Source organism: Postia placenta (genome assembly GCF_002117355.1).
Source record: "Postia placenta MAD-698-R-SB12 unplaced genomic scaffold POSPLAscaffold_9, whole genome shotgun sequence".
Taxonomy (NCBI): domain Eukaryota; kingdom Fungi; phylum Basidiomycota; class Agaricomycetes; order Polyporales; family Adustoporiaceae; genus Rhodonia; species Rhodonia placenta.
Genome location: NW_020169840.1, coordinates 874,288 through 900,599, shown reverse-complemented (window position 1 = coordinate 900,599; position 26,312 = coordinate 874,288). Strand labels below are relative to the sequence as shown.

Here is a 26,312-nt window from a genome sequence, read left to right as displayed (position 1 = left end):
CATGGTCGTTGCCACTTCCTCAGACTTCACCACTGTGTGCATTCCTCTGCCCCGCCGCGCATGTCCGCCTTTGTTGGACCTGCTCGAGCACTGGAATAACGAGGAAGCTGACGTGCTTTTTGAGAGCAGCTGCGAGCGTCCTTCATCGCATCAAGTAAGTTATCGACGACGAATCCTCAGATGAGACTAAGGACTCACCATGATGCCTTTGCAGGATGACGCCGACAGAGAACCCCCGTTGTCGTTGGAACAGTACAAGCAAGAAGTGGTTATGAGGCTGACTGGCCAGATCACCTCCAAGCTGCGGTGCCTGCGGAGCATGCTCAAGCACACTGATCTGTCCTGGGAAAAGCACAATGCACTGGATCGCTTCGCTCTTGAGCTGGACGACACCCTCCGTGCTCTTCGCACATCTGTAACGATTCATGTGACTGAGGATGATTCGGACGACAGTAGCGAATTGGACTTGCACGACGCCATCAACATTGCCGTCAACGGAGCGGAGGTGATTCCAACTCGTAACCTAGTCTCTTGCAGCACTAGCACTCCAAACCAGGAGTACGACTCTACGAAGGTTGCTACGACTGAGGGGGTCCATCTCTGCAAGCCCGGTGCATTCCACGAGGAAAGAACAGGCAACGTCAGGACTGGGTTCAAGGAACGGTGGCTATCCTCTACTCCTCACCTTGCTCGACTTGAAGAAGGCCAAGCAAGGGAGCCAAGGGAGAGGGCGTTAAGAGGATCCGCGACCCCTGGTAAACGCACCCTCAGGATCGGAAGGGGAAGATCTCGCACAGCCAAATTCCACAAGGCGCTGCAGGATGCCTCGCGGTTGCATATCTGAAGAATCCTGCGAGACCATGCGCACCTTTATTTAAGACTTCACGGATACTGGTTTTCCGATGATGCCTTGTTAGATGATCGTGTTGGATGAGCCTTTGAGAGGTATTTGATGTGGCATGTTGCTCGTTATTTTATTGCAGGAGTTGTGCCGATTCGTCGGGCAAAGTCGATCATTTGCTGTATATTTTATTCAAGAATGGTGATCGTGTTATTTTGCATCTGGCACTGTGAGCGCGTGATAGTTATGAAGATAGTACCGTCAGCCAGTGCTGAGGTCTAGCACGCTGAGCCCGGCACGATGCCTCATGATGGGGAATCACGACACCAGCGAGCCACACTCATCGGTGACTCTGGGGCAGACTATCTCAAGTCCATCTTCAGGCTGCAAGTGCTGTCGCCACCTCTTGAGCAGACACAATGGCTGACGCAAGTCAAAACCTTGCTAACTCCATCATGCAGTAACGGTGAAGGAACAAATGGCAACATGCACGTCGAACCTGTGGTGGCGCAGCGGTCGAGTTGCCTGCATTTTTATAAAGCAGTAGACAATGTACGCAGAAACAGATGTGGTAGAATCCGTATGCCTGATCTCGCAAAGCTGGCTCAGAGAAGATGTAGATTTAGGATTGCCAGGAGCCGATCGCACACCATCTATATTCCGCAACTCGCTTTGAATACTGTCGTATTGCATGAGGTAAGAACGCCTGTCGCACCGACGTTACCTTCGCTAATATCTGGGCATTGTTTAGATGAAGTCCCTCGAGAGGTACTTACACGATACCGTCGGTTTGGTATTTTACCCCAGGACGACATCCACATCAATAGACGAGGCTCAATGTTTTTTGTATCAAGTCGGAGATTCACGATCCGATCACGAAGTTATCTTGAATGTCGAGGTCATATTTCTGCACGAGTAAGCTGCTAACATTCAACAAAGGTTTAAATCCACACCAATTGAAAAGTTTGACACGTACGTGCCCTCCTCGCGGAAGGGATCCAGCGCTCGAACGTCTCACTTCGGAGATGGACAGGACCCTTCGGATCATTTCATCATTGGATACAGAGACTCTGGGGTCATAGAACGAAGGATACCCCGCCAGCACCGAAGAGGCCCTCGATGAGAACGCAATCGCACGCAAATAGTTCCCAATCCTTGTGGCGGCGGCATGATCATCGTCCGACCAGAATGGAAGAGACGAGAACAAAGGACAGTCGCTCGAGGAAGAGAGATGAGGTATGTCGCTCGCTACCTCCATGCGCGACTACGGACACATTCCAGCAGCGAGACAGAATAAACAGCTAGTCGTAAACCGCATAGCACGAGCATTTTCTCAGCCTCAACGCTTCCGATCACTCAGGTATGCCGATGCTTCAGCAGTGATGCGAGGGAGGTGGTCCTTCACGCTGGCATCCATATGATGATCATATAAATGCTAGAATGAAGGACCACCTCCCTCGCGCCCGTGTAAGAGCATTCTCTATGAATACATGAAACCTTCAATGTAGGCCGACATGGACACCATCGCACAAGCGGACACTGGCTACACGAAGGCATCGGCGCCCCCTCGGAAGCACAAAGCTCTGTTGAGAGCCGGAACGAGTCGGGAACAGTGAAACGACAGACATTGCGGCATTGAAACGACCGGAAGCTGCAAAATGGAGAAGGGAAGGACTACATAGAAGAAAATATAACGCATCACACTCACAAGGCGAGCTGTATCTCGGGCTGCTTGCTACGACTTTATGATTGGATAATCCCTTCCAGTGATCAAAAGTAGCATACATCGTTAGTAGACATCGAGCTTGCCTGGCTGTCCTGGTGTTGAGTTCACGAGTTGCTTGTGCCCGGGAAAGGGGTCCCATACTGTTTCGGATAGTGGCTTGCTAGATTCGGACATGTGTTGATCGATCGGACAAGTTGAAGCTCTGTCTCTCGTGTATGTCATTTCTCTCCTCTCAAACTGGTCGTGACATCATTGGTCCCGTCTCCTCTGTACATATATAAACCCCCGTCGACGTCCTGTAATCTCATGTTCCCCCTCTTTCTCGAACTACGAGCATCGCTTAGAAACTCAGCGACAAGTTACAACTGACTTTGTTGTCGTCTAGAGTTTGATCAGAATATTGGTCCCCCGCCGCTTCCTTGCACTCATATTTAGAGCTCCGCCCCATAAACCGACCTTGTGGAAGGCGACGCGTTGGAAACTGTACTAGAATCACGTGCATCAAGGGGATGTGGGGACGCGCCTTAGAGCTGGTCGCGTAACGCGTTGGGGGCGCTGCGAGGACGTTGTCTATAACCGTCGACAAGGCCATTGGTACACACGGCCTTCGATGGGCATCAACGTCAACCTTCAACCCCTTCTACACTCGACGAACCCGGATTATCCTCGAGCTTAAGTGACAAGTATTTTGTGCGATGCCCTCCAAGTTGCGGTCGCGACTTGTGAGCTGTTGTCCCGTCAACCATGGCGACGCCCTATTGTCTATGAATTGAAGCTGACGAAGTACTGTAGAACGGGGCGGGCCCGAAAGGCTCCCCGGAGCCGATGGACCCGGACAGCCCTGGCATCCCCACGGACCGCCTGACGCTCACATGGCTGGAGATACCTGCATGGCAGAGAGACAATGAGTTCATATTGACAGGCTATAGAAGGTGCGCACCTGTCTGTTTATCGAACTGCGACACGCTGTAAACCGCACAATGCCGTAACACGATGACCGCTCTCCGAGGTCTCAGCGCTCAGCGCTCAGCGCAGGGGTTGTCGGGATACACACGAGCGTTCGTAATGGAAGCGCAAATGCTCCTCTTTAGGTCCATGTGTGGCGTGCGCGTTTCCTGCGATGCAAACATGGACTGCGGTGACGTCCGAAGTAGTGCCCTGTGACGGCTCAGGTACATCTTGACGGTGGTACTCGTCAATCCGATCATGCAGGGCGTATATCGTGGCATTGCGATTTTAGTCGCAGGCCAGCTCCCGAGGCTACATCGCTTAATCATACTCTACGACAGGATACAATACAGCTGGCGAGGGTGTGCATATTCAATTTTCGGATGTATGTAAGCCCTGCTCGCCTCATATCGCGACCGGGACGGCCACTGACTCTGATGTGGTCCGCGATGGTCGCCATTGACGATAGACTTGCACAATGAAACCGGTATGCTACTAGACGTATCAATCTCATGCATGGTCGGCTCCACTGAACGTTGCCCGCGCAGTCAACATCCAGACACATCTGTTCGGGGCCGTCCTGTTCGGGGTGCTGCTCAGCACCTTCCACCAGGTGTACCTCGCGCGCTTCGACTCGACGACCTGGGCAGACTACGCGGTGTTCACCATCTTCCTCTCCGCCGCCGTATTCTGCCTGCTCACAAGCTCGTTCTACCATACGTTCTCGGTGCATTCCAGAGAGGTCAGTATGTGCCCCACGCGGCCTCGCTCTGCCCGGAGATCCCGGCTTGACGACCTGAAATATGCAGGTGGCCCTCCGATGCAACGCCGTGGACTATGCAGGGATCATCGGTGGGTACCTGCATCTGCGCCGTTTTCGCATCCGCACGCTAAGCTTCCACGATCGCTCCAGTCCTGACAGTGGGATCAACCTTCCCGTGCATCTACTACGAATTCTTCTGCGACACGCTGTTGCAAACGACGTACCTGGCCGTGATGGTGCTCGTCGGTACGGGTGCGCGGACCTCTTCACAGCTCGCGCGGGGCAGGCTATGACCGTGCCTTCTCAGGTGCCGCATACATCGTGCTCGACCCCGAGTACTGCAAACCGACGCACCGCGGGGCGCGCACGACGGTCTTCATCGTGCTCGGCCTGAGCGGCATCGTCCCCATCACGCACGGGCTGCTCACGCACGGCTTCGCCAAGCTGCTGACGGAGATGGGCTTCGGGTGGCTGATCGTGGCCGGCGCGCTGTACATCTGCGGTGCCTTGCTGTAGTGCGTCGTCTGTCTGCAGCCGAGAAGAAGCGCGCTGACTGACGCCCATGCTTATCCTTTATTCCTTATCCTTTGTGGCGCCGCGGCGATGGCAGCGCGAACCGCGTCCCGGAGCGGTTCGCCCCCGGCGCGTTCGATCGGCTCGGCGCGTCGCATCAGATCTTCCACGTCTGCGTCGTGCTCGCGGCGCTCGCGACGTACGCATGCGTCCTGACCGCATTCGGCCACTGGCACGGGCGACGCGGCGTGTGTCCGGCGTAGGCGGGGAACGGGCGGCGGTGCGGGGTTTAATATTAGAAAGAAGCCGTCTGTCAGTGCGTATCGCCCCCTTAGCATTGCGAATGGGCGTTGTGCTGACGGCAGCGCAAGTCTGGGTGGACGTGCGATGGTCTAGGCGTGCCAGGGTGTTACATTTGTGCGGTACTGGATATAGACAAAAGTACACGACGTCGCGATCAGCATGCAAATCTTATCGGGGTCAAGGATACGTTTGGAGGTAAAAGATGCGAGGGCGTCGGGCTGGCTGGCATCTTGTGTGGCTTGCTGACTTTCCTGTCGACCATTGTGCATGGTAAATGACGTCTTACCCGTTGATTGACAGGCGGGGCCGTCGGGCGGCGCCATGTGGCCACTTTATTCCTTGCCTTGTCATAGCGGGGACTCGCAAAGTGAAACTGTCTGCGGTAAGATTCCTTGTGGGACAATGATGCGAGTCTGTCAAAATTGACTTGTGTTTCCTTCGACGCATGTCTGATCTAGATCTTCTGTCTTGCACGAGAACTGGGGTGGCCGCGAAGCGCTGTCCCGCACTCACATCGTACCGGTGATTCGTCAGATTTGATGATGGGACTTTTGAAGTCACTACAATCTCAGTAAGCACCCCCTCGTCGGTACATGATCGCGCTTGGGGCGGCGATCTTCAGTGTCGGCGGGTGTTTTCTGAGCTTAACGAGCATTCATGCGGCTTGCACCGGGCGGCAAGCATGACAATGCGCATCATCAATGGCGAACCTGTCTTTGTGGCTCGCGATGTGACACGAGGGGGGACGCCCTGCTTCGATCGCCATCACATAGAGAGCTCCGCCGTCCGTCAAGGCCTTGAAAGCCACTCGTATTGACGCGGTGATATATTGGCGTCGCCGCGGGTTTCAGCCTGAATCAGACGGTCGTGTCAACGGGCATTGCGGCAAATTGTGCCACGGGACGGGGATGGTTGCTCTGGCAGCGAGCTTGAGCTTCTGCGTGCCAAAGAGGATTTTCGCGGGCTTCTGTGGGGCATAGCAACGGGCGGGCGAGGCACTTGCGATCGGACTTGCCATCAAGAATCGAGCACTTGATCGACTGACACCACGCACACAGACGCCCACCAAGGCGAACGAGCGTCGACAGCCTCCTCCTTGCGTCCACTCACGTCCGCCCCTTCTTCCAACTCTGTTTATCCAGTTTTGTCCTCCAACACTCCCATATGGATCTTTGGCGCTAAGCCCTGCCCTGGTTTTCTTTATATTAGACCGTCCACATTTCTCACAGTGACGGCACAGCTCCTCTCTTTCTGTCCGCCATGTACAGTACGGTGGGTTTTGTGGTCTTCTTGACGGCATGTCTTCCGTATGCCACCGCCCTCAAGGTCGCGCTCGCCATTCCATCCACCGTCTTCTGCCTGTGGCTTTCTTTATTGACCACTTGCAAGGACGACGACCCTGATGAACCAATGTCACTTCCTACTGGCCACTTTTCCATCAACACATCCTTCTTCCGGACGCGTTATGACTTCATCAATCGCGGCTTCGAGCTTACGGGCCAGTCCATATACAAGTTCAAGCTTCTTCGGGTGACTATCCTTATTATGCCTCCTGCGAGGCCTCGGCTGAATCTTGAGTTCGCAGAAAACTGTCGTCGTCGTTTCCGGTGCACCCGGGAGGGCAGATTTGTTCAACTCCAGAGACCTCGATTTGACTGCGGGCTTCAAGGCTCTCTCTGGCGCTGTACGGATCCTTCTGCTTCGCTCGCCGCGTTTCTGACAGCTTGTTCTAAGATACCCATGTTACCTGGTGTAACGACTGATTTAGATCCAAAACAGACGGCTACCATTCATAGACGCCTAGCGACCGCACAAAACAGCGATCACTTAGAACGATGTATGTTCTATAGTGCAGCAGGCCTCCACGCTCTCACTCACTCACGATGACACCATCTAGTGATCCCCAAGCTCCTCTTTGACTCTTGCCGTATCCTAGAGTCCTGGGGAGAATCAGGTGTGCTCGACCCTTTCACCAAACTCCCTGAGGTACGGTCTCCGGCAATGCCATCCCAGCCCGAGCTAATAGCCAATCGCTCCATGTGGCCCAGCTGACCTTCCAGACCAACGTCCGCAGCCTCGCATGCGCAGAGATCGCCGACAACGCTGCGACGGTCGCCCATCTGAAGCAGCTCTACGACACGCTGGATGCCGCCACGACACCGACGAGCGTGCTGTTCCCGTGGCTGCCGAGTCCAAGCGCGATCAGGCGCCTGCTCGCGACGAAGAAAATATACGACGTCATCAGCGCCGCCGTCGACGTGCGCTCGCAGTGCGGACCCGCACAGGACGATACGCTGCAGCTGCTGCTCGACAGCGGCGACGACAAGATGACCATTGTCGGGGTGAGCCGGCTCGCGTGGTGTGCAGCGGCGGCGCGCGTGCTGACATCATGGCGGACAGTTCACCATGGGCCTCCTGATCGCAGGTGCCCGCTCGACGGGGACGACATGTAAGTGCTGAACGCTCTCGGCAAACGTCGCCGCTGACCGCATCGCGCATGCGCAGCATCCTGGCTGATCACGTTCCTCGCGGGACACCGCCAATGGAAGGACCGCACCGCACGCGAGCTGCACCAGCTCCTCGCCGAGCACGCGCTCTCCACCGCCCCTTCGACACCCCGCGCTCCTGCGCACACCGCACGCTCTCCTTCTCCGCCGCCGCTCGCCGACCTCGCCGCGCGCCTCGCCGCGGTCCCGCTCGCCGCCTGGGAGGCGCACACGCCCGTGCTGGACGCCGTGCTCCGCGAGACGCTGCGCCTCGCGCAGCCGCACACCGCGCTGCGCCAGAACTGCAGCGCCGCGCCGGTGCGCGTCGGCGGCGCGGCGGTGCCGCCGGGCGCGTTCGCCGTGTTCCCGTTCAGCGACGTGCACCTGAGCGCCGCGCTCTACCCGGACCCGTGGCGCTTCGACCCCGCGCGGCCGGCGAGCAAGATGCCGTTCGCGTTCGTGGGGTGGGGGGCAGGTGCGTCGGCGTCTTCTTCCGCTGCCGCTGCGCGAGACTGACCAGGCGGCGGCATTTTTTTGGGGGGGGTGGTACATACACAGGCAGGACGGTGTGCCTCGGGCAGCGCCTCGCGAGAGTGCAGCTGAAGCTCGTCACGGCGCTCGTCGTTCTCGGCTTCGACCTCGCGCCGGTCGACCGTGCGGGCAGGGAACTCGCCGAGCTGCCGCGCCCGAACTGGAACGACGCCCTCGCGTGCAGGCCCGCCGACGGGTCGTGCTTTCTGCGATACGAGCGCGCGTGAGGGGCCTCAACACGACTGATACGACTGATACGACGATACGAGCCGATGGACGACGACCCACGAACGCCAAACGCGTGAATGTTGAAAGACATTTACGATCGCCCGCCCACGAAAACGTGATATTCTTATTCTTATTCTTGATAGCCGTCGAGGCAGATCCTGTGCGGCACGACACGGCTTTACGATACATACGCACTGTAGATTTTATGCGGGGCACGCTTCTGCAATGACACTGCTACCGCCCATTCCCGCAAGTCGGGTGGGGCGTGTCAAGCCCTCGGTCAACTAATACCTCAGCTGTTCTCATAAGGAGTACGTTGGGACAGCTCATAAAATACCCTAGGAGGACTATGAGACCCGCATTGTAATCTTGACGCCCTTGTGGTCTGGCCCCGTGCAATATATGGGGCATCGACAAGTCGACTGCCCATTGTCTTGTTCCTTCGGCCACATACGCCCACGTAAATGTGGGCGCACAAAGCCGGCTAGCGATGCGTCATTCTCCGCCCGTCGGTTCGAAGACAGTGCATCTGCGGTCGCAAGCAGAACCATAATCCCAACAAGATTGATGTGAGCACTGCACTGCATAGGGCCGTTGCCAGTTGTTACCAACAGGTTACTAACTTACCAACAAGTGACTAACGAGGGCGGGAACGGATGGGGTAAGCAAAATGATCGTGTTTGAGCCAACAAAGAATTAGCGGAGCGCGAAATCAACGTCTGGGTCACCCCCTTTTCCCCGTTGCAAACGTGACAATCCAGACTCATCGGCGTCTAACCGCACGGCAACAGTTGTTTTCGAGGCCAGTCAGATCAGCGGCGTTGCCGACAAGATCCAGAGGTCAGTTCTGCGATCTCGTTCAGACCCCTGCGGAAAGGCATCTAGTAACACTCGTGTCCCGCAACACCCGTTACCGCAATATTGAGATCGCTGTGGGACAGCTTGCCTAATCGTACTCAACATTGTATTAATATGTGTCATGGTAGACCCCCTTCCTAGAGACTCACTTCAGTTCTGCTCGCCTGCTAGCTATGTGTTATGTCGTGAAGTCGTAGTCAGAGATTCGCCATATGACCCGCACAATTTTCGGCTCGAAGATGTCTGCGCAGCATTGCTGCATTGTATTTTCTGGCTATCACACAAACAGGCTCAGGGGAAATAGACTATATGATTTTTTTTCATGCCCATGCCCTACACAATAGCGACCAAGGCCATCATCCCCACACTATGTCCATCACTATCACTCTACACGCGATTTCGTGCAGATCTCGCTATGCTTGTTGTGTGTCCGACGAAACGTCTAGAAATCAATATAGTATTTATCATAGTGTACTGGACCTGACCAAAACGCAGTTGCATCTACGACCACCCTACATTAGTAAGCTGCATGCGAGGAGGTGCTCACCTGCGAGCTCCTTTGTTGATGGCTCGGGCATGGGGGAGACAACAAATATTAGGTGGCGTGAGAGATCCTACCTCATATTATTTGCTCAAAGTTTGAACCAGGCCCGACCTTTCCGAGTTGCACCAGGAGGGATGCCCTTCGCTATCGCTGCGCCAAGCATCACGCCAGGCACGGCGATTGGGCGGTTTTCAGCCTGCATTAGACGGTCGTGTCACCAAGGAGTATTGTAGCCACATCTGATAGCGACTTGTCTGAAGGCGGGGCGAGCAATTGAGTGGAACAGACTGCTCTAACGAGACCGACCCATCAAACAGATATGCTATGTCTATGTATGTGCACGTGGAGAGATAATTGATATAGAGCTGCGATGCGACAATATGGTATTACACGACAGTGGAGATGCAAGATTGGAATCGTTGGTAATGATATGCAAGGAATTTGTACAGGTGCGAAGACGTTGAGACCGGATACACAGCATGACTCAGAGCGAAGAAAGCACGAGAAAACGAAAAAGAAGAGACGGAATATAGATGAACTTGATACGGACGGACGGCGGTTCAGATCACGATAGGGAGCGTCAGCTGCACTGAAGCATGCGAGACGCGACGAAGCGAAACGAGGAAGAGGTCTTCGAAGGCGATCTTCCTGCACAAGGCAGGCTCGCCACGGCGCACGCGTAACTCCTATAAAGAAGTATACGTCAAGCAAATAGGCGCAGCCGCGCCCCGAGCCTATTTCTCACCTTGCACGCTCGTTTCATGAGTCCGGTCAATTTGAGAGCAGCTTCGCCGATCGTCAATGTTTTGTAACCCGTTAGGATCCGCATCTGATATCCCCACGATTCGTATCCCGGAATCTATGTATCGAAACATATCAATATTTGACCGCTCAGATGACGACTGAGGCCTCATACCTCAAGACGCACTGAAACCTTTTCGCTATCCATATCATGGAACGCAGGTAGGTCCGCGTCTACGAGTTGAGACGACACGAGCGACGCGAAACGCTCAAGTAGATCGAGGCTTATTCCGAGCGCGGGGCAGTCTGCGATGTTGAAGGAACAGAGAGACTTCAATAGCGTAGGCCCCTGCCCTCCCTCGTATGTTTTCTGTGGAATCAATGCCTGGGCCATCGCATTCGGTGGTAGCAAATGACTGCCAGCAGGGACTTGCAGGGAGGGAGGAGTGACAAGAAATCCAAGAGGGATGCATGCTTGCTTGCGAAGGGGAGTTTTATACGCGTTCAAAAAGAATATTATGTTGACGGAGGGGTGGCTGAATATTGACATGATGTAGAATCAGACGCCCCCCAAACGCTAATAGCCAAGGCTATGCAACTTGAACAGAAAGTCTCCTCGAGGCAAGCGAGGTACTTAAGATCGCCATCCAAGATCCGATCAGGGAATATACGTTTTCCTCCGGTGTTCGGTGTGCAAGGCTGACGACGGGCAATGGCGGTTGAGGCGGTGCAGGCAGGACGGCGTGTTGGAACAACCGGGGGAGCGCGTACCCGATTCCCGCTCGCCGACGTGCAGCGCTGCAGCGCGATAGTAGTTGCTTCGTACCTGATTCAGATAAGAAACAGCTATATGAGTTAGAGTTCCCGTATTTACTTCGCGCGTTTGCCTCCCCGCCCCGCGGACGAGACAAACCGCTTCGATCTTGATCTTTTCCGCACCACTGACTTCCGTATACACTCGCGCTCGCTCGTTCACGCCTGACGTCGACGTTCGTTTCTACGCGACGTGCCTCGGGCAGCGCCTCGCGAAGGTGCAGCTGAAGCTCGTCACGGCGCTCATCGTCCTCGGCTTCGACCTCGCGCCGGTCGACCGTGCGAGCAGGGTGCTGTCCAAGCCGCCCAGTCCGAATTGGAACGACGGCCTCGCGTACAAGCCCGCCAAAGGGTCGTGTTTTCTGCGGTACGAGCGCGTGTGAGGCATGGGATGCCGCGCTGCAGGGTTCGAATGATACGACGATACGAGTCGATGGACGACAACCTATGAGCAGTGAACGATGAACGTTCAAAGACCATTACGTTCGCCCGCCCACGAAGACGCGATACTATTGTTCTCATTCTTGATAGCCGCCGAAGCAGATCTTGTGCCGCGCGCCGCCTTCACGATACACACGCACCGTAGATTTCATGCAAAGCATGTTTCTGCAATGACATTGCATCTACCCATTCAATCAAGTCGCATGAGGCGTGCGATTTGAGTTTGGACGGTCTGTCTGTCGTAATATTGCACAGCTCTGCCTGTAAAAGTTCCCAATCATTTGCATGGCATCACCATGCACAAAGCGCAAGACATGTCACCGTCTCGCTGTGCGAAGTCAATCCACCTATCCATCTATTACAAAACACGATCTATAGGCCCTCTACGCCAGCTAGGTCAATGTCGCAAACGCAATAATAAGGAATTACTAATTTCTGGATTTCGCCGCATCGGGCTACTTTTGTCATGAAGATGTCTGCTCGTCAAAGGCAAGCGGGTGGTGGTTGCTGATATGCACATAACGTCAGGCGATCAGGGTCAACGGTCCGTTGCGAGCGTTGTCCAACTGAAACCCTCCCCCACTGCTTGATGTCACGTCTCGCCGCCCACCCAGCTGAGGCTTTCAGAGCGCAGACCCCAGCCGACTCACGTAAACGTCAGACGGTCGTTCTTGCGCCCCCTCGGGGGGCGGGCAGCCTCCCTCTCGATCTCCATCTGCTGCTCGCGCTCCTCCATCCTGCGCTCCTGGATCCACTCCTCCTTCGCGCGCCGCTCGCGCTCGGCGATGCGCACGCGCTGCTCGCGCGTCGGCTCCCAGCGGCTCTTGAGGATGCGGCGCACGGCCTCGGGGCTGATGCGGAAGCGCTCCGCGAGCACGGGCGTGGCGAACATCTCGGGGTCCGCCGCGTGCATCGCGCGCAGGCCGTCCATCGCCTCGCGCGAGAGCCGGCGCGGCGGCGCCCAGCCCTCGGGGAACGCCTTCTTGAGCGTCGTGCGGTGGGCCTTGTGCGCGTGCGGCGTGGGCAGCTTGTGCGCGGTGCGCCGGAGGGGCGGGGCGGCTCCCGTGTCTGCGCCCGCGTCGGCGTCGGCTGCGCGGACGTCGTCGTGCACGGACTGTGGGGCGGGGTGGCTGCCTGTGCGCCAGGTGCGGCGGGTCAGGCCTGAGACGGTCGAGTAGAGGTTGGCGTGAGCCAGGCCGGCTGGAGCGGGTGCCTTCAAGGACCGGACGAGGGAGAGCATGCTGGTGTCGGGATGAGGAATTGGCAGGCAAGCGCCAAGGTCAATGTACGATCGACGACTTGGAACCCAGCGATCATAAGGTCGGATACTCCGACCGTCGGACAGTGAATGTTTAAGCTCCCGCACGATTCTTCTCGTGTGCCGAGTATTGTATACGCTACGCCCATTGCCCCCAATGCCTCTCGGTCGAAGAAAATACCCCTGGATATACTGCGAAGCTCGTGCAGAGCAAAATAATAAACCCACAAAATGCATCTGCGTCTAATTTGTCCCCGCGCGCGCACGGGCGCCTGATCTAGGCGATCTGTGATAAACGCGACACGGTACAGCACACTCCTCACACGTACAGCCCTCACCTCTCTCTCTCTCCCTCCCTCTGCCGCCGCGCCTGTCCTTTCCGCGTCCACCGCCCCGCTCGCTCTCCTCCGCCATGGCAGACCTCTCCGACCCGAACATTGACATAGGTACGCGCTCGTCGGTCTCCCAGGCCAGGACGCCGCCGCGTGACACAGGACCCACCCCCAGCGTACCAGGACGTCCGCGCGGACAAGACGGACACCAACTGGCTCCTCATCGACTACGAGGTGCGCCGCGTCTCGTCCTTCCCGCGCCCATCTGACGCTCGCGCGCGCGCAGTCCGACCGCTCTGACAAGCTGCAGCTGACCGCGACCGGCGCCGGGGGGCTCACCGAGCTCCGCGAGCACCTCGACGACACCAAGGCGTCGTACGCGTACGTGCGCGTGCAGTACGCGAACGACAAGGAGTCCAAGCGCGAGAAGTTCATCTTTGTCGTGTGGATCGGGCCTGGCTGCAAGGTCATGCGCAAGGCAAAGGTGCGTCGTCGTGCGGCTCCTCGCTGCGCCTGCGCGCGCGCTCACGCTCAATCCTGCGTGCGGTCCGTCGCAGATCTCGGTGCATTCCGCAGACGTCAAGTCGGTGCTGCGCGTGTTCTCTGTCGAAGTGCCGGCACGGGAGAAGGACGACCTGAAAGAGGAGCCAATTGTCGCGAAGCTGCGCAAGGTGTGTGTCCAGCCCGGTCTTTACGGCGTCCTTGATGCGAGGGCCTCACCAGGCCGGCGGCGCGAGCTACGACGGCGTATGATGCATAGTGGACTGGGGCAAGTGCTGCTACTGCTCCTCGGGTGCTTTGTCTTTCATGTCTCAACGTGCTGTCCCTGTATACTATGCCGCCTGCTTCCGTACCCGTCAGCATGCAGGAAATGGGAAGGATATACTGAACAAAACAATGTGCTTGAGAAAACGGCGGCGGGGCTGAGAGGCTGCAGCATGGCTCGCAAGTGCTCACTCGCGGTGCGAGCATGTGCTCGGCGGTACGTCTATTCTGGTATGTCTCACAAGACCTGAGCGCCGACGATGACTAAACAAGGTTCGCAAAGAAGCTAGTGTACCCTAATGGCCAGGCTAAGGACTGCTGATGCAAATTCTTGGGTGATGTTGCGGAGTGCACGTTTGTTTCGCGATGATCGCGCCCCCACTGGAGCGACAGCCGCTTGAGGAGCTAACGTCGAGCCAGGTCTGTGCCGTTTGAGCACGTATACAAGGTTTGCTGCCGTTGACGCCCCTACGTCGACTTCCGAGTTGGCCTATCTCCTGCGTGGCGTTGCGTCCATATGATGCGGGATGGCGACTGCCGGCGGCAGATGCTCCAGTGATCATCGGGTGCCTCCAATGGGACAAAGGAACTCGTTGGGTTTGGTGGCTTGTTGCGCGACCGACATGCGAATGAAGAGTCCAGAGGGGAGTGCGGGGACGATCGGTGCCAAAGTATTACTAGCGATCTTGCAGCGTGTGCTTGGATCGTTCGTGTGTAATCTCTACATCTGAGATCGACGCTCGGTACGCGCAGCTGGCGCGGACCCATGTGGGTGCCGTTACGTTGAAAGATATGAATTTGAAGTCTGGCGCTTTGTCATCGAGATCGCAATGTGCGCAATAAGCAGGCAAGTCCGGTTTGATGGCAGCGGAACGATCGAGAATCGAGACATTGGTCAGCACGCTGAGCACGACATCCTATCCCATACCCTGCTGCATGACGCCAGATTTCTATTCCCGCGGCACGGAAAACTCTCGAACAATGCTTGTGTAAGGCAGGGTGCCTGTGTATAAGAGCACTCCCCAGAGCTTGAGGGGACATCGCCATCTCCACCATCGTCAGCCACCCAAACTCAAGCTTCAAGACTTACACAACTACAATGGCCCAGCAGAAAGCAGTCGTGCTCCCCAAAGCAAAGGGCGACTGGCTCGTCGACTCCGTCCCCGTGTACACCCCCGGTCCCGGCGAGATCCTCATCAAAATCCACGCCTCCGCGCTCAACCCCGTCGACTGGAAGATCCAGGCGTACGACTTCTTCATCGACAAGTTCCCCGCCGTGCTCGGCACTGACATCGCCGGCACCGTTGAGGCTCTCGGCGAGGGCGTCACCGGGTTCGCCAAGGGCGACCGAGTGTAAGCTTGTCTCGTCCCTTCTCCCAGCCGTGTCTACTGACGGCCGAGCAGCCTCACGCAGGGGGTCATCAACGAGAACGCCCACGCTGGCTTCCAGCAGTACACGCTCTCCAATGCAGACGTCACTGCGAAGGTACGCCATCGTGTCCCTGCGCAGTTCCGTACCACTCACCACACCCCTCCCGGACGCACCAGATCCCCAGCAACATCTCCTTCGACCAGGCGTCCACCGTCCCCCTTGGGCTCGCCACCGCTGTCGTCGGCCTCTACGGCGGTGGGATCTCCCTTACCCCGCCGTGGGCTGACGGCGGTGCAGGCAAGTACGCAGGGAAGCCCATTGTCGTCTTCGCCGGCGCGAGCTCCGTCGGGCAGTACGGTGAGTCCCATCTTCCCCCATGCGCGTGCCACCGACTGACCGCCGCCGTGCCACGCGCAGCCATCCAAGTCGCGAAACTCTCCGGGTTTAGCCCGATCATCACGACAGCGTCGCCGCACAACGCGGCGTATCTGCAGGGCCTCGGCGCGACGCACGTGCTTGACCGCGCACTCTCCGGGGACGCACTGCGCGCAGCGGTCAAGCAGATCACGTCCGCGCCGATCGAGTTCGCGTACGACGCAGTGTCAGGCGCAGACACGCAGACGGCGGGCTACGAGCTGCTCGCACCGGGCGGCGCCATCGTGATTGTGCTTGCGAACGCGGTGCCCGAGGCAAAACAGACGAAAGACCGGAAGATCGAGCATGTGTTCGGAAACGTGAACGCGCCGCAGAACCGTGCGCTGGGCCGCAGCTTATACGCGAAGCTGACGGGGCTGTTGGAGACGGGCGCGATCAAGGTCGGTGGGAGTCTCCGTTGGATCTGGGCGGAGACCGGATGCTGACCATGCTCTTGCTTTGCAACAGCCGAACCGGGTCGAGGTGCTGCCGAATGGCTTGCAGGGCATCATTCTCGGACTGGCGAAGCTCAAGGCGGGCGTGAGCAACGTAAAGCTCGTCGGCCGCCCGCAGGAGACAGCATGAAGCGCGAGAAGACGACACAGTACGCACGACGTTATGTAACATTATCATTAGCAAGTAAATCATTGGGCCTCGTCGTGCATACCCATCGTGCGATCTAGTCTCTAAGGCCTTGTAAGGACGCAGCGCGGCTTCAAGTGTGCTGCCGACAGTGTACACGTCAGAAGTCGAGTGACAAAGGCAGTTCAGCTAGAATAAGATAAATCGTATGTTGTTGATCGACAAATGCACGAATAATAACTGCTTGTCTGGTACGTGCGACACTCGCGTCCGTACCGCTTTGCGAGAGAAAGACGAGGTAGGAGGGGAAGAGGAAACTTGCATCTCCCGGCGTCGAGGCTGGATTATAAGGCATACAGAGCCGGCGCGACAGGCATGACATTGGAACCGCCGAGAACACGAGGTGACGTACGTGAAAGAAACAAAAGTCCTGAGTGTCCGATCATGCACGTCAAATTCCAAAACGAGCAAGCTACCTTCCAAAACGGACAGGAACCACATCTCGACACAAACGGGCTATACTCGTCGCGTCCAGTTTGGTTGCAACTGCTCAGCTCCTCGCGAGTGGCTTGCCCAACGCGTCGTGTTTACTTGCGCGGCCTGAGCGTGACAGTGGGCTGCGATGTCAGGTTTTTCGGCCTTGTTCAGAGCTGTAGTGCCTGAGACACCGGTTTCATTAGCCATGCAACCGTCGAGGTCATGGTATGTATATGATGGCCAATAATGGCAGATCTAAGGGCCTTGCTGCAAGTCCGCAAGATGTCAAATTGCAGTCCGCCATCGACTTGGTTTGCCCGTCTATAGCATATCGCTGCAGGAAATTATGAAGGGCCTGACGCAGCCCTGGAAGGTGGCCTACGAGAGTGAATGGAACTTGGTGGAAACGACCCTAGAGTTCGTCAGTCGGTTCAGTAACATTCCCGCACGTAGCCGTCTCTGACAGAAGCGCGTGGTAGCTGGGCAAGACCCTCTTCGACGCGCCCTACGCGCACGCGTTCCTGTCGTTCATGAGGTGCAACTACGGACCAAGGCGCAGCCATGGCCATGGTCATATACTTTCACCAGTACCTCACGTGAACAGGTAAGCCTGGCGTATATGTGGACGGCGTGGTCGAGGAAACCGTGAAGCGCACGTTTGAAGCGCATCGAACGTGAAGCCGCGCTTCGCACAGCGTCGGTCTGTGCGGACAAGACTCCACTGGTTTTTCTTTATCTCTCTCACGAATGGTTCGATCATATAGTACGTACTTTGTTAGTCTTTCTGTTTCGACTCTACGGGTTGCGAAGACGTCGTGGCAGGCGAGGTCAAGCGGGCGTTGTGGGCGACTTGCCAGGAGTGCCGATTGTGTCTTGCACGCGCCGGTATACATGGGCTGACGCGGCGCTCGAGTCAGCGCCCTCTGGTGGTGGTTAGTAGGCCGTAAGACGCTCTGGGGAACGCTTAGAATCATGCTTCGCTTGCTCCCGGTATGATGCCCTATGGACTGCACAACGGCGTCGCACTGGAGAAGCTTGAAGGCAAGCAGGACTATTTATGGACGGTGAGCACCGAAATTCTACAAGAGCTTGTTGATTCAAGTAGCAGCAGCCATCCTGGGGTGTTTCTCGAGTGGGATCTACTTGCATCAAGTGATAGGTTATAGGAAGTAAATGTGCTCCGGACCTCTCACCGGACCGTGGGGTATTTTCAAACACATAGTGCAATCTCACGTGCGTGAGATCTTCAGCGTGCCCAACGAAGAAATACACTTTCTGGGCGAATCCCAAGTTTGTCCAGTAGTACAAGCGCCTGAAATCCTTCCCTCAGCTCGCAAGGCTTGCGAGCTTGTCTATGCCTTCTTCCTCCAGTCTCATACCAATCCAAGAAGTCATAGGCTTTGCACCGAGCTTCTTCTCGTAGAAATCTCTCGACGGCTGGTTCCACTGCATTCAAAATGAGTTTACGTGGTCGACCAATGTCAGGATGCGCAATAGACCACCACTCACGTCCAAGACAGACCAGTCCATCCGCGCACAATTCTGTGTGTGCGACATTATATAAGTAGTGTATTCGTTGAGAAGGAGGGCAGAGAGAAAGTATAAAATCGAGATGGACGCGTCGCTGACCTTTTCCTTCGCGATCTTGCCGAGTTCAGCGAAGAACGCCTTGCCGATGCCCTTACCTCTGAATGCCTCATCCACAAAGAGATCCTCCAGCTGGAAAGGTGTTGTAGTAAGAAATAAGTGCATGATGACAGTGTATCACGCACGTATAAGCCTGGTCTGCCGGTCCACGTGGAGTAGTTGTAGAAGTACATTGCCATACCGATGGCCTTGCCCGGAGCAGAGGGTGTTCCGGTCACAGCCAACAGCGTATGCGCGTAGGGCGTCTCAAAGAGGTTCTTGCGAAGCTGAGCCCATGTTTGTCAGAAAGGGCTGCACAGCTATATACCTCGTTATCGACTGACAAGCTCCGGCGTCGCCTTCACCATCTCTGGTGCCTTCTCGTATGTCGCCTGCGACTGCATTCAGCCTCACCGTTCCAGCGACGACCTTGTTCGAACCATACCAGACCTATGATCAGTTGCAGTATGGCATCCTGCAAATGTTCGGCTAAGAAGACTGCTCAGATACGGTATCACACCAAGAACCATACCACATCCTCCACGGTTGCTTGTCGAATAAAGTACCCGGGTTCAGACATGTTGGCAAATGGCGAGATACCTAGTGGCTTAGCTTGAGATACCCTGTGAATTTATATCAGGCTGGATGATGCCAATCGAGTCATTCGGTGGTCATGCGCTGACACGGGCCGCCTCACAGTCCCAAGACGCTCTCTGAATTATATTATGCGTCCTAGAGCCGTTAGACGGTTGAACAGATATGATATATGGACACCGACTATTACGGAGGAGATCTTCAGGCGCTGCAGCGGTAGAGAGCGATAGGCGTCTCGGTCGCGTGGCCTTTTATGGGGCTTGTATGGTCATGCTTGGCTGAACCTTAATCTCTTCACGCCGCCCAGTCCGTCCACCAAAAATCTACTGCCCGTCGTTGACCCCAGCTCACGACCCTACACACCATGGATCCCGCAAAATTGGCGAAGCTGCAGGCGCAGGCCGCGGCGAACAGGATCGGTGATTTTTCTCCTGTTTTTGTCGCGAAATTCCGCCCCTGCAGACGTGACTTACCCCCGACGCGCACCCCCAGGTGGTAAGGGGACCGTGCGCCGCAAAATCGTGCGGAAGACAAAGCCCTCGACGGCGCAGGACGACAAAAAGCTCCAGGGCGCACTCAAGAAGCTCAACGTCCAGCCGATCCCTGGCGTTGAGGAGGTCAACATGTTCCGCGAGGACGGGAATGTTCTGCACTTCACCGCGCCAAAAGGTGCGTCCTGCGTTTGTTCCCCACGCGTACTCGCACGTCGGAAGGCGCTTCTGCGTCCAAGCCCTTCCCGCGAGCCAGTCTGCGTGCGGTGTTTGTGCACCCATATCAGCTGCTAACGAGAATCCTCTACGCGTCCTCCCCGCAGTGCACGCGGCGGTCACTGCCAACACGTTCGCGGTCTACGGCACCGGCCACGTGAAGGAGCTCACCGAGCTCGTCCCGGGCATCCTCAACCAGCTCGGCCCCGACTCGCTCGCGTCGTTGCGCAAGCTCGCAGAGTCGTACCAGGCCATCCAGCAGAACCAGCAGCGGCCACCAAACGCGGCTGCTGACGACGACGATGACGACGTGCCCGACCTCGTCGAGAACTTCGACGCGGTCGAGGACAAGCCCACGGAGAAGACCAGTGAACTCGAGGACCTCAATTGAGCGATCGCAGACGCGGAGGTGAGGAGGGAAGGAGCGGTGTTGTGAGTGACAAGACGGGCTGTTGCTGGTCGGGGCCAGGAGCGGGTCCGGGGGCGGACGAGGAAACCCATGCATGCCGTTTGTATTCTCAGTCACGTATTCGCCTTTCGCCGCCAAAATTCTTCCGTCTCGTCTCCGTGATATATGCTATCTTGGCTCTTTTACTCGTCTCTGCTTCATTGGTGGTTGTCATCTATAGCGTTTCTGTTCTCTCTGCATATGACGCGAATGACTGCATTGTAATCTGATTGCACCAGGATTGACAAAACACTCGGCGATTATAGGCGATGGGTGTGCGATGAACACCTGAAAACAGCCTACGCGCACATCGTATAGCAATCGAGGTCAAGTATTCAACTGTGTATTGTACAAGATTATTACTTCCTTCAGCAAGCAGCAATTCGTGGGTCCAATCCATGTCACATTTCGTTATCCAAATCCTTCACCACTCATGCATGGAACGTGATGCCCCATGTCCTGACACATCCATCCGCCCCCGCGCTCGCAAGCTGCCCGTCGCCCACCCAGAAGACCGCACTCACGCCGCCCGGGCCCACATTCTTGATTGCAATATTGCGCATCGGCTTCTGCACACTCCACACGTACACATGGGTGTCGAGGGAACCCGATGCGCAGTGCTGGCCATCTGCTGTCCACGCGAGCGAGTTGATACGCGCGCTGTGGAAGGACCAACGGGAGGTGACCGACTGGCCCAGAGTGAGTGACGAGCTTGCGCAGAGACGAGACGGGCTTACCTCGCGCTTCTTCACGTCAAATAGAATGATCTTTCCAGATGACTGACGAGTCTTTAGTATGGGCCATGAAGCCGGGTTCAAAAGCACTCACGTCACCCGCCGCCAGCAGGGATCCGTCCGGTGAGAACGCCACTGCGCTTACGGTGCCTTTATTGCCCTCGAGCGTAGCGGCCTCTGCCAAGGCCTTGCCGTCCCACTCGTAGAGACGCACCTTCTGGTCCTGTAATCGGGTTGCGATTAGCGGGACCGATAAAGCCCTTGGGCTTGTCCATCGCATACCTCACCGCCAACGGCAATGGTCATGCCTGCTGCGGCCACCGAACTTGGAGTGAACTTTGGCTTGAGTTCGAACACCTTCTGGTTTGACCGGACCGCTTCCACCCCGCTGGCTTCCGCGACAAAGACCGTCGAGTCGCTAGCTACGGTAACTGCCCTGGGCTGAGATGCCGTCGAGGATACGGCTGGGCTGTGTAGTATGTGCATCATCAATATGACGGCGAGTGTGAGGGAGGGTATGCGTCTTGACTTACACAAAGCTCTTGCCGCCATCGATCTCCCTCACCCGGTCGTCAAAGCCAACGGAGTACACCTTGCCATCCGGAGCAGCAGCGAGGCCGGAGACGAGGGCAGAGTGCCCCTCGCCCTCCAAGTGTACGTACCCTGAGTCCGAGTACGCCAATATACGCCCGTCCGCGGTACCAGCAAAGAAAGTGCCAGGGGACGAAGCAGCTGAAATTGCCGTAGTGATCGACTTCTGCGGTCCCTGTAGACACTCAAGGTCAGTGCTAAGATCAAGTAACATCGGAGGCACAAGTACATTTAGAACCCGCGCGGGCTTGTCTCCCACTCTCTTATCGAAGATGTTCAAGTCGCCGGACATTGACAAGGAGACGATGTCGTCGCCGCCTGTCCAGGTGTTTCCAACTTGTTGGTGGTTCACGCCAGAACCCAACTTCCACGTCGTGATGGCTTTCCGAGCCTCGACGTCCCCTATATGGATCGGATTAGATAGGCCACAACTACAAGGTAGAAGACCGCTCTCATAGCACATCACTTACATAGCTTCACCGTGCAATCAGCAGAAGAGGTGACCAATGACTTGCTATCTGGGCTCCAGCCACAGGCCATCTAATCCGCAGTGAGAGTACATCCTAATTTCCTCATTGACGTATACTCACGACGCTGCCTGAATGCGGACTGTCAGTGAACTCGCCTAGCGTCTCACCCGCCTTTCCTTCATAAAGGAAGATCTTCGCATCTGAGCCCACACTTGCAAAGTGGTCCCCTGATGGCGCATATCGCACATCTTGGACAAACTTCACATGCGTCTTGATTGTCTGCAGCAGTGGTTGGATCTCGTGAGCTCCAGGCACGTAGACTAGTGCATACCTTCTCGTATTTGTATGGGGCACCTATGCAGCGGCGTCAATATCGACAGAAAAGTATTGTGAAGTGCAAGTCTCACAAACCTTGATGGAATATGATCGTCGCATCGTCTGCTGCTGTAGCTGCTCGGAAAGGTCTCTGGTGGCGGATGGCGACAGCATTGATGACCTACGGACCTCAGAAGGTTTACGAGTCATGTTTGCACTTGAAACGAACTTGGGATACCTTTGAATGTCCGATGATTTCTCCCGTTGACGATCCGCTATCCATCATAAACGCGTGACCGAATCTGTCGCACTGTGTGTTAATGACGAGTCGTATAGGTACAGTATGAGCGTACTTGTCTCTACCATCGCCAACAGCAATGATCCGCTTGCTCTCGCCATCCCATTCGAGGTCGTTGCTTCATGTACGTCATTCGTTTATTATCTAGGACTGAGATAACTGCGGTGGCTCACATCCGTCCTGAGATGACTTTGTATTCCCCCTTCAAGCTCTGGTCTTCCCCTACAATGTCCCATATGCGCACTACACGAGAGACCTATGTCAGCACTCTCAATGCCGCTCGATTGAGAGCTGCCTCTGAACGCGTACCCGTCCCGGTAACATCCCCGGATGCACAGTAATAGCCAGACGGCGAGATCCGTGCAACAGTGGTGTTCTGTACATGGCCAGCATATGTAACCGCCGCTGATGGGTTCTAGATGATACGTGCACAAAATCAAAATCAATGTATGTGCACTTTCCACTGCAAGTGCCAGGAGTACCTTCAAATCCCTGATCTAGTGGCCATGCGCCGACGTTTCAGCTAAACACAGGAAACCGTGGCCCACATTACTGACCACTACAGTCCTGCCGTTGGTATAGACGACCTTATCGCCACTGGACGCGAGCTTGGTCGCTTCGCCGCGCGCCGTCGCGGGGTTGCACGGGTACAAGTCTTGTTTCTTGAAGGACATCTTTGTGTCACCTATGTGTAAAAAGAGTAAGGACCCCTTTGTTTGGCTATTGCTGATTTCACTGGCAGTAGTATTGCGAATGTATGCTGCGACGGCGCAGTTGCGCAGCGACTTCGAGCAGGGGAGATGGATCTCGATTAGGAAGGGGACGAGGAACGATCACGTGTAAGGCGCGTCTCATCACAACGCGATCGGTTTCCCGTGGCTTGCATTTGCTCAGATGCAAAGGAGCACAAGACCTCAAATCATGAGGAGATACAGTAGAAAAGAGACTCACTTCATAGCTAAAGTTTTCTCTGCGTGCTTATTCCTCCCTCACGGGATCCAGGGGTACTTCTCCTGAAAACCACGAATTGGTTCGCGCCAAGATGAGCACCACCCTAAAAGCCAGCCTACGGTAGAGACGTCATAGAATCTTCAGAATAACAAATGCATAGAGTAACTAGGTGTCCGTGGAATGCGAAGGGTGCAGGAGCGGCAGGACAGGAAGTTTCAGTACAGGAAGCGGGAAGGTGGCAGAGGGAAGGGTATCCCACTCATATCCTCCCAATCTACGGATGCTACAAAATGGACGAGGAGAGGTTGAAGTTGGTAAAATACGCCCCATCGGGTTCGCTAGATTGGCGGATGGGCCAGGAGAGAGGTTGAGGGAGCAGAGGCCCAAGAATGGTTTGCTCAAACCGCTTGTGAAAGCGAGCGCGGGTCATTGAGCTAGTGTACGAGAGCGTCAGCGCCAGTCCAAATGATGCAAGTTAGGAGTACAGAAGTAGAGGAAAGGGGAGTGAGATGGCACCGTCTCGTGCTGCTCAGCGCGAACACGATATCTACTCATAGCGTCCTCGATACACCACGTAACTTATAGAGAAGGATGATGGTCGATATGCGATTTACCGACCGGCGTAGTGTAAGTATGTGTGTACTTGATACACGGCATATCAGGTGGGTGGAGAAGATGGGAACAGATCGAGCTGGGAGAAGTCCCGCACTGACCTTCCCACCTATCCAACATGAGGTCAGATCCGAGTCAGTGCGCATCGGCCATGAATAACGACAGTTGCCAACAGGGCCAGGTTAGCTAGCAACATTGATAATGAGAATGAACTCATGTGCACACGAATGAGCACAGATGTGACATTAACTGAAGTAGGAAAATGGTACATTGCCTTTCCGCAGCAAGGTATCGTTTAAAACCCCTCCCCAAGGTCCGGTCCTTCATCATCCAGGTCGCCGCCCTCCGCGATCTCCTTTGCGAGCTCCCTCTCTCGTTCTCGTGCATTTTCCGCCGCAACCAGATCCTTACGATGAGCATTGAGCGGATAGCGCATAGCCTGAGTGCGGTACGCCATCAGCGGATTGTCAGTGAATTGTCAGCAGATACAACAGACCTTCACGCTTTCATTGTGCAAGTTGGTGCAATATTGGATGCGCGCGGTAAACACGTCGCTGACCTCCGGCCCATACCCGCCTTTCTGTCCTCCACACTCCATCCAGCCCTTCTCATGCACAATACGGCCCTCGATGACACCGTCACGGATCGCCTTACCGACGATGTACTCCGCATCCTCTTCCGAATCCAAGTGCAGCTTCACGCAGATATCACGCAGCGAAATGCGAGAGTACGAGAGCGACAGCCGCCGGATGCCCGTCTTGATCACATTCTGACGGAGACGCACGATCAACGTGTACGTTTTGTCCTTCTCGAAGTCTGCCGCGTACTTTGACAGCGTCGACTGGAACTGCGACAGCGAGCCGTTGCGAACGGCTGCAGCGATGTGTCAACGAGACGGGCATGCAGGCGAGACGCGGAACACACCCTTTACGATCTCGAAGTACCCAATCAATGCCTTCTCGAGCACCGGCTGTCTGAATAGACCACGCTCGGGTATCTCGCCCATGAGCAGCTTCACCGCGATACTGAGCTTCTGCACCGCTTGGTAGAAGCCTGGCGCTGTCCTCTGCGGCGGTGCCCGGCGTTCCGCCTGCTCGAGGTCGTCGTGCGCCGCACTGTACTTAAGCTGTACCGCGTGAATACGCCCCAAGTAATAGTGATACCGCGAAAACTGTGCGTTCGCCGCGCTCGCAGGGAATGTTGTCTTCGTCACGAACTTGTCCGCCTGGTCGTAAAGATTATATAGGATGTAACTGCGCAGGATACAGTTAATCAGGGTCGCCTGCGTCTCTGCGTCGTGCCGCAACGATGCGGTGCGCTGGGCCGCGAGGAATAGTCTGTCGTACGGTTAGACGGAAAGGGGGATGAGATGTCAGCACTCACGGTCTTGCGCCTGCGAGTTCGCCTAAGAGCTCATACGTCCGCTCGACCGCATACCACACCTTTGCGGCGATTGGGTCCATGCTACGCCTGTTCAGCGCCTGCATCCGCTGTACAGTCTCATGCGCGAGAGTCATAGCTTTCTTGTAGTTGCTTGGCGACATGAGCAGGTGGTGCAGGATGAGCAGGCGGAAGTAGATCTCCGACTCGGGTACAGGCTCTGGCTGGGCGTGCTTCGGGTGTGTGCTGGGTACGTGTGTGGTGTCCACGTCCATTGTGTGGTCTTGCGGTGGGGCTGCAGGGAGCCATACAAGCAGCGCCTTCTTCGCTTGAGAGTCATCTGGTGCACGTTCAGCAAACCCGAGCGGTCTGCAATGGCGTACCCATACCGTTAGTGTAGATTTCCCCAATTGCATCCCTCAAAACCGCGTCGTCCAGCCTCTTTCGCAATGCTGTGAGAGTACGGAGAACTCGATGGGTAAAGCGAGGTTCGAGAGTGGACACGGCCCTCTCGATGAGCGCGACATTCGACCTGATTTCGGCGACGGGGGACGACTTCTCGTCGTGTTCTTTAGCTTCGACGTCGTCGAGAGGCTTCATTTCAACATCGGCCATGGTGGTGTTTCTGATGTAGTAAGGGAGGAGAGCGA

General features: G+C 56.0%; 10 protein-coding genes across 10 annotated transcripts; 6 read left to right on the top strand and 4 right to left on the bottom strand.

The window, feature by feature from the left end:
* Position 1: 1 nt before the first annotated feature.
* Positions 2-844, top strand: POSPLADRAFT_1034545 (hypothetical protein; the record flags this gene model as incomplete). Its single annotated transcript, XM_024477027.1, has 2 exons — positions 2-154; positions 215-844. The coding sequence occupies 2 exons, from the start codon at positions 2-4 to the stop codon at positions 842-844; spliced, it is 783 nt and encodes a 260-aa protein (XP_024337792.1).
* A 2,548-nt stretch (positions 845-3,392) lies between these two features.
* On the top strand, positions 3,393-5,054 carry POSPLADRAFT_1146841 (hypothetical protein; the record flags this gene model as incomplete). Its single annotated transcript, XM_024485993.1, has 8 exons — positions 3,393-3,499; positions 3,857-3,900; positions 3,985-4,002; positions 4,064-4,257; positions 4,325-4,367; positions 4,429-4,530; positions 4,586-4,793; positions 4,889-5,054. 8 exons carry the CDS (start codon positions 3,393-3,395, stop codon positions 5,052-5,054), a joined length of 882 nt encoding a protein of 293 aa, XP_024337791.1.
* A 1,300-nt stretch (positions 5,055-6,354) lies between these two features.
* On the top strand, positions 6,355-8,338 carry POSPLADRAFT_1146934 (hypothetical protein; the record flags this gene model as incomplete). The annotated part of the gene is made up of 8 exons (XM_024486005.1): positions 6,355-6,624; positions 6,680-6,778; positions 6,829-6,931; positions 6,992-7,080; positions 7,143-7,436; positions 7,495-7,543; positions 7,600-8,059; positions 8,143-8,338. The coding sequence occupies 8 exons, from the start codon at positions 6,355-6,357 to the stop codon at positions 8,336-8,338; spliced, it is 1,560 nt and encodes a 519-aa protein (XP_024337790.1).
* A 1,963-nt stretch (positions 8,339-10,301) lies between these two features.
* On the bottom strand, positions 10,302-12,976 carry POSPLADRAFT_1047288 (hypothetical protein; the record flags this gene model as incomplete). The annotated part of the gene is made up of 8 exons (XM_024479246.1): positions 10,302-10,427; positions 10,487-10,600; positions 10,670-10,960; positions 11,154-11,308; positions 11,429-11,740; positions 11,877-11,997; positions 12,387-12,473; positions 12,530-12,976. 8 exons carry the CDS (start codon positions 12,974-12,976, stop codon positions 10,302-10,304), a joined length of 1,653 nt encoding a protein of 550 aa, XP_024337789.1.
* A 355-nt stretch (positions 12,977-13,331) lies between these two features.
* On the top strand, positions 13,332-14,221 carry POSPLADRAFT_1040318 (hypothetical protein). Its single transcript, XM_024477719.1, has 5 exons — positions 13,332-13,440; positions 13,502-13,560; positions 13,613-13,810; positions 13,884-13,997; positions 14,050-14,221. The coding sequence occupies exons 1-5, from the start codon at positions 13,407-13,409 to the stop codon at positions 14,077-14,079; spliced, it is 435 nt and encodes a 144-aa protein (XP_024337788.1). The 5' UTR covers positions 13,332-13,406; the 3' UTR covers positions 14,080-14,221.
* Positions 14,222-15,190: 969 nt separating this feature from the next.
* Positions 15,191-16,543, top strand: POSPLADRAFT_1074782 (hypothetical protein; the record flags this gene model as incomplete). Its single annotated transcript, XM_024482745.1, has 5 exons — positions 15,191-15,444; positions 15,496-15,577; positions 15,640-15,820; positions 15,881-16,278; positions 16,346-16,543. 5 exons carry the CDS (start codon positions 15,191-15,193, stop codon positions 16,460-16,462), a joined length of 1,032 nt encoding a protein of 343 aa, XP_024337787.1. The 3' UTR covers positions 16,463-16,543.
* A 1,608-nt stretch (positions 16,544-18,151) lies between these two features.
* Positions 18,152-19,176, bottom strand: POSPLADRAFT_1182165 (hypothetical protein). Its single transcript, XM_024488898.1, has 7 exons — positions 19,095-19,176; positions 18,977-19,012; positions 18,907-18,954; positions 18,709-18,849; positions 18,566-18,655; positions 18,446-18,478; positions 18,152-18,382 (listed from the first exon to the last, which is right to left on the bottom strand). The coding sequence occupies exons 1-7, from the start codon at positions 19,140-19,142 to the stop codon at positions 18,263-18,265; spliced, it is 516 nt and encodes a 171-aa protein (XP_024337786.1). The 5' UTR covers positions 19,143-19,176; the 3' UTR covers positions 18,152-18,262.
* A 317-nt stretch (positions 19,177-19,493) lies between these two features.
* Positions 19,494-20,574, top strand: POSPLADRAFT_1040312 (hypothetical protein). Its single transcript, XM_024477718.1, has 3 exons — positions 19,494-19,575; positions 19,649-19,825; positions 19,971-20,574. Exons 1-3 carry the CDS (start codon positions 19,521-19,523, stop codon positions 20,252-20,254), a joined length of 516 nt encoding a protein of 171 aa, XP_024337785.1. The 5' UTR covers positions 19,494-19,520; the 3' UTR covers positions 20,255-20,574.
* A 168-nt stretch (positions 20,575-20,742) lies between these two features.
* On the bottom strand, positions 20,743-23,393 carry POSPLADRAFT_1057934 (hypothetical protein; the record flags this gene model as incomplete). Its single annotated transcript, XM_024480977.1, has 16 exons — positions 20,743-21,000; positions 21,049-21,090; positions 21,140-21,268; positions 21,328-21,514; positions 21,579-21,811; positions 21,866-22,038; positions 22,107-22,176; positions 22,227-22,385; positions 22,438-22,460; positions 22,518-22,602; positions 22,651-22,723; positions 22,775-22,837; positions 22,893-22,962; positions 23,029-23,134; positions 23,202-23,216; positions 23,277-23,393. The coding sequence occupies 16 exons, from the start codon at positions 23,391-23,393 to the stop codon at positions 20,743-20,745; spliced, it is 1,803 nt and encodes a 600-aa protein (XP_024337784.1).
* A 1,093-nt stretch (positions 23,394-24,486) lies between these two features.
* Positions 24,487-26,304, bottom strand: POSPLADRAFT_1170701 (hypothetical protein). The gene is made up of 5 exons (XM_024488104.1): positions 26,052-26,304; positions 25,666-26,002; positions 25,207-25,619; positions 24,779-25,155; positions 24,487-24,721 (listed from the first exon to the last, which is right to left on the bottom strand). The coding sequence occupies exons 1-5, from the start codon at positions 26,275-26,277 to the stop codon at positions 24,578-24,580; spliced, it is 1,497 nt and encodes a 498-aa protein (XP_024337783.1). The 5' UTR covers positions 26,278-26,304; the 3' UTR covers positions 24,487-24,577.
* Positions 26,305-26,312: the final 8 nt, after the last annotated feature.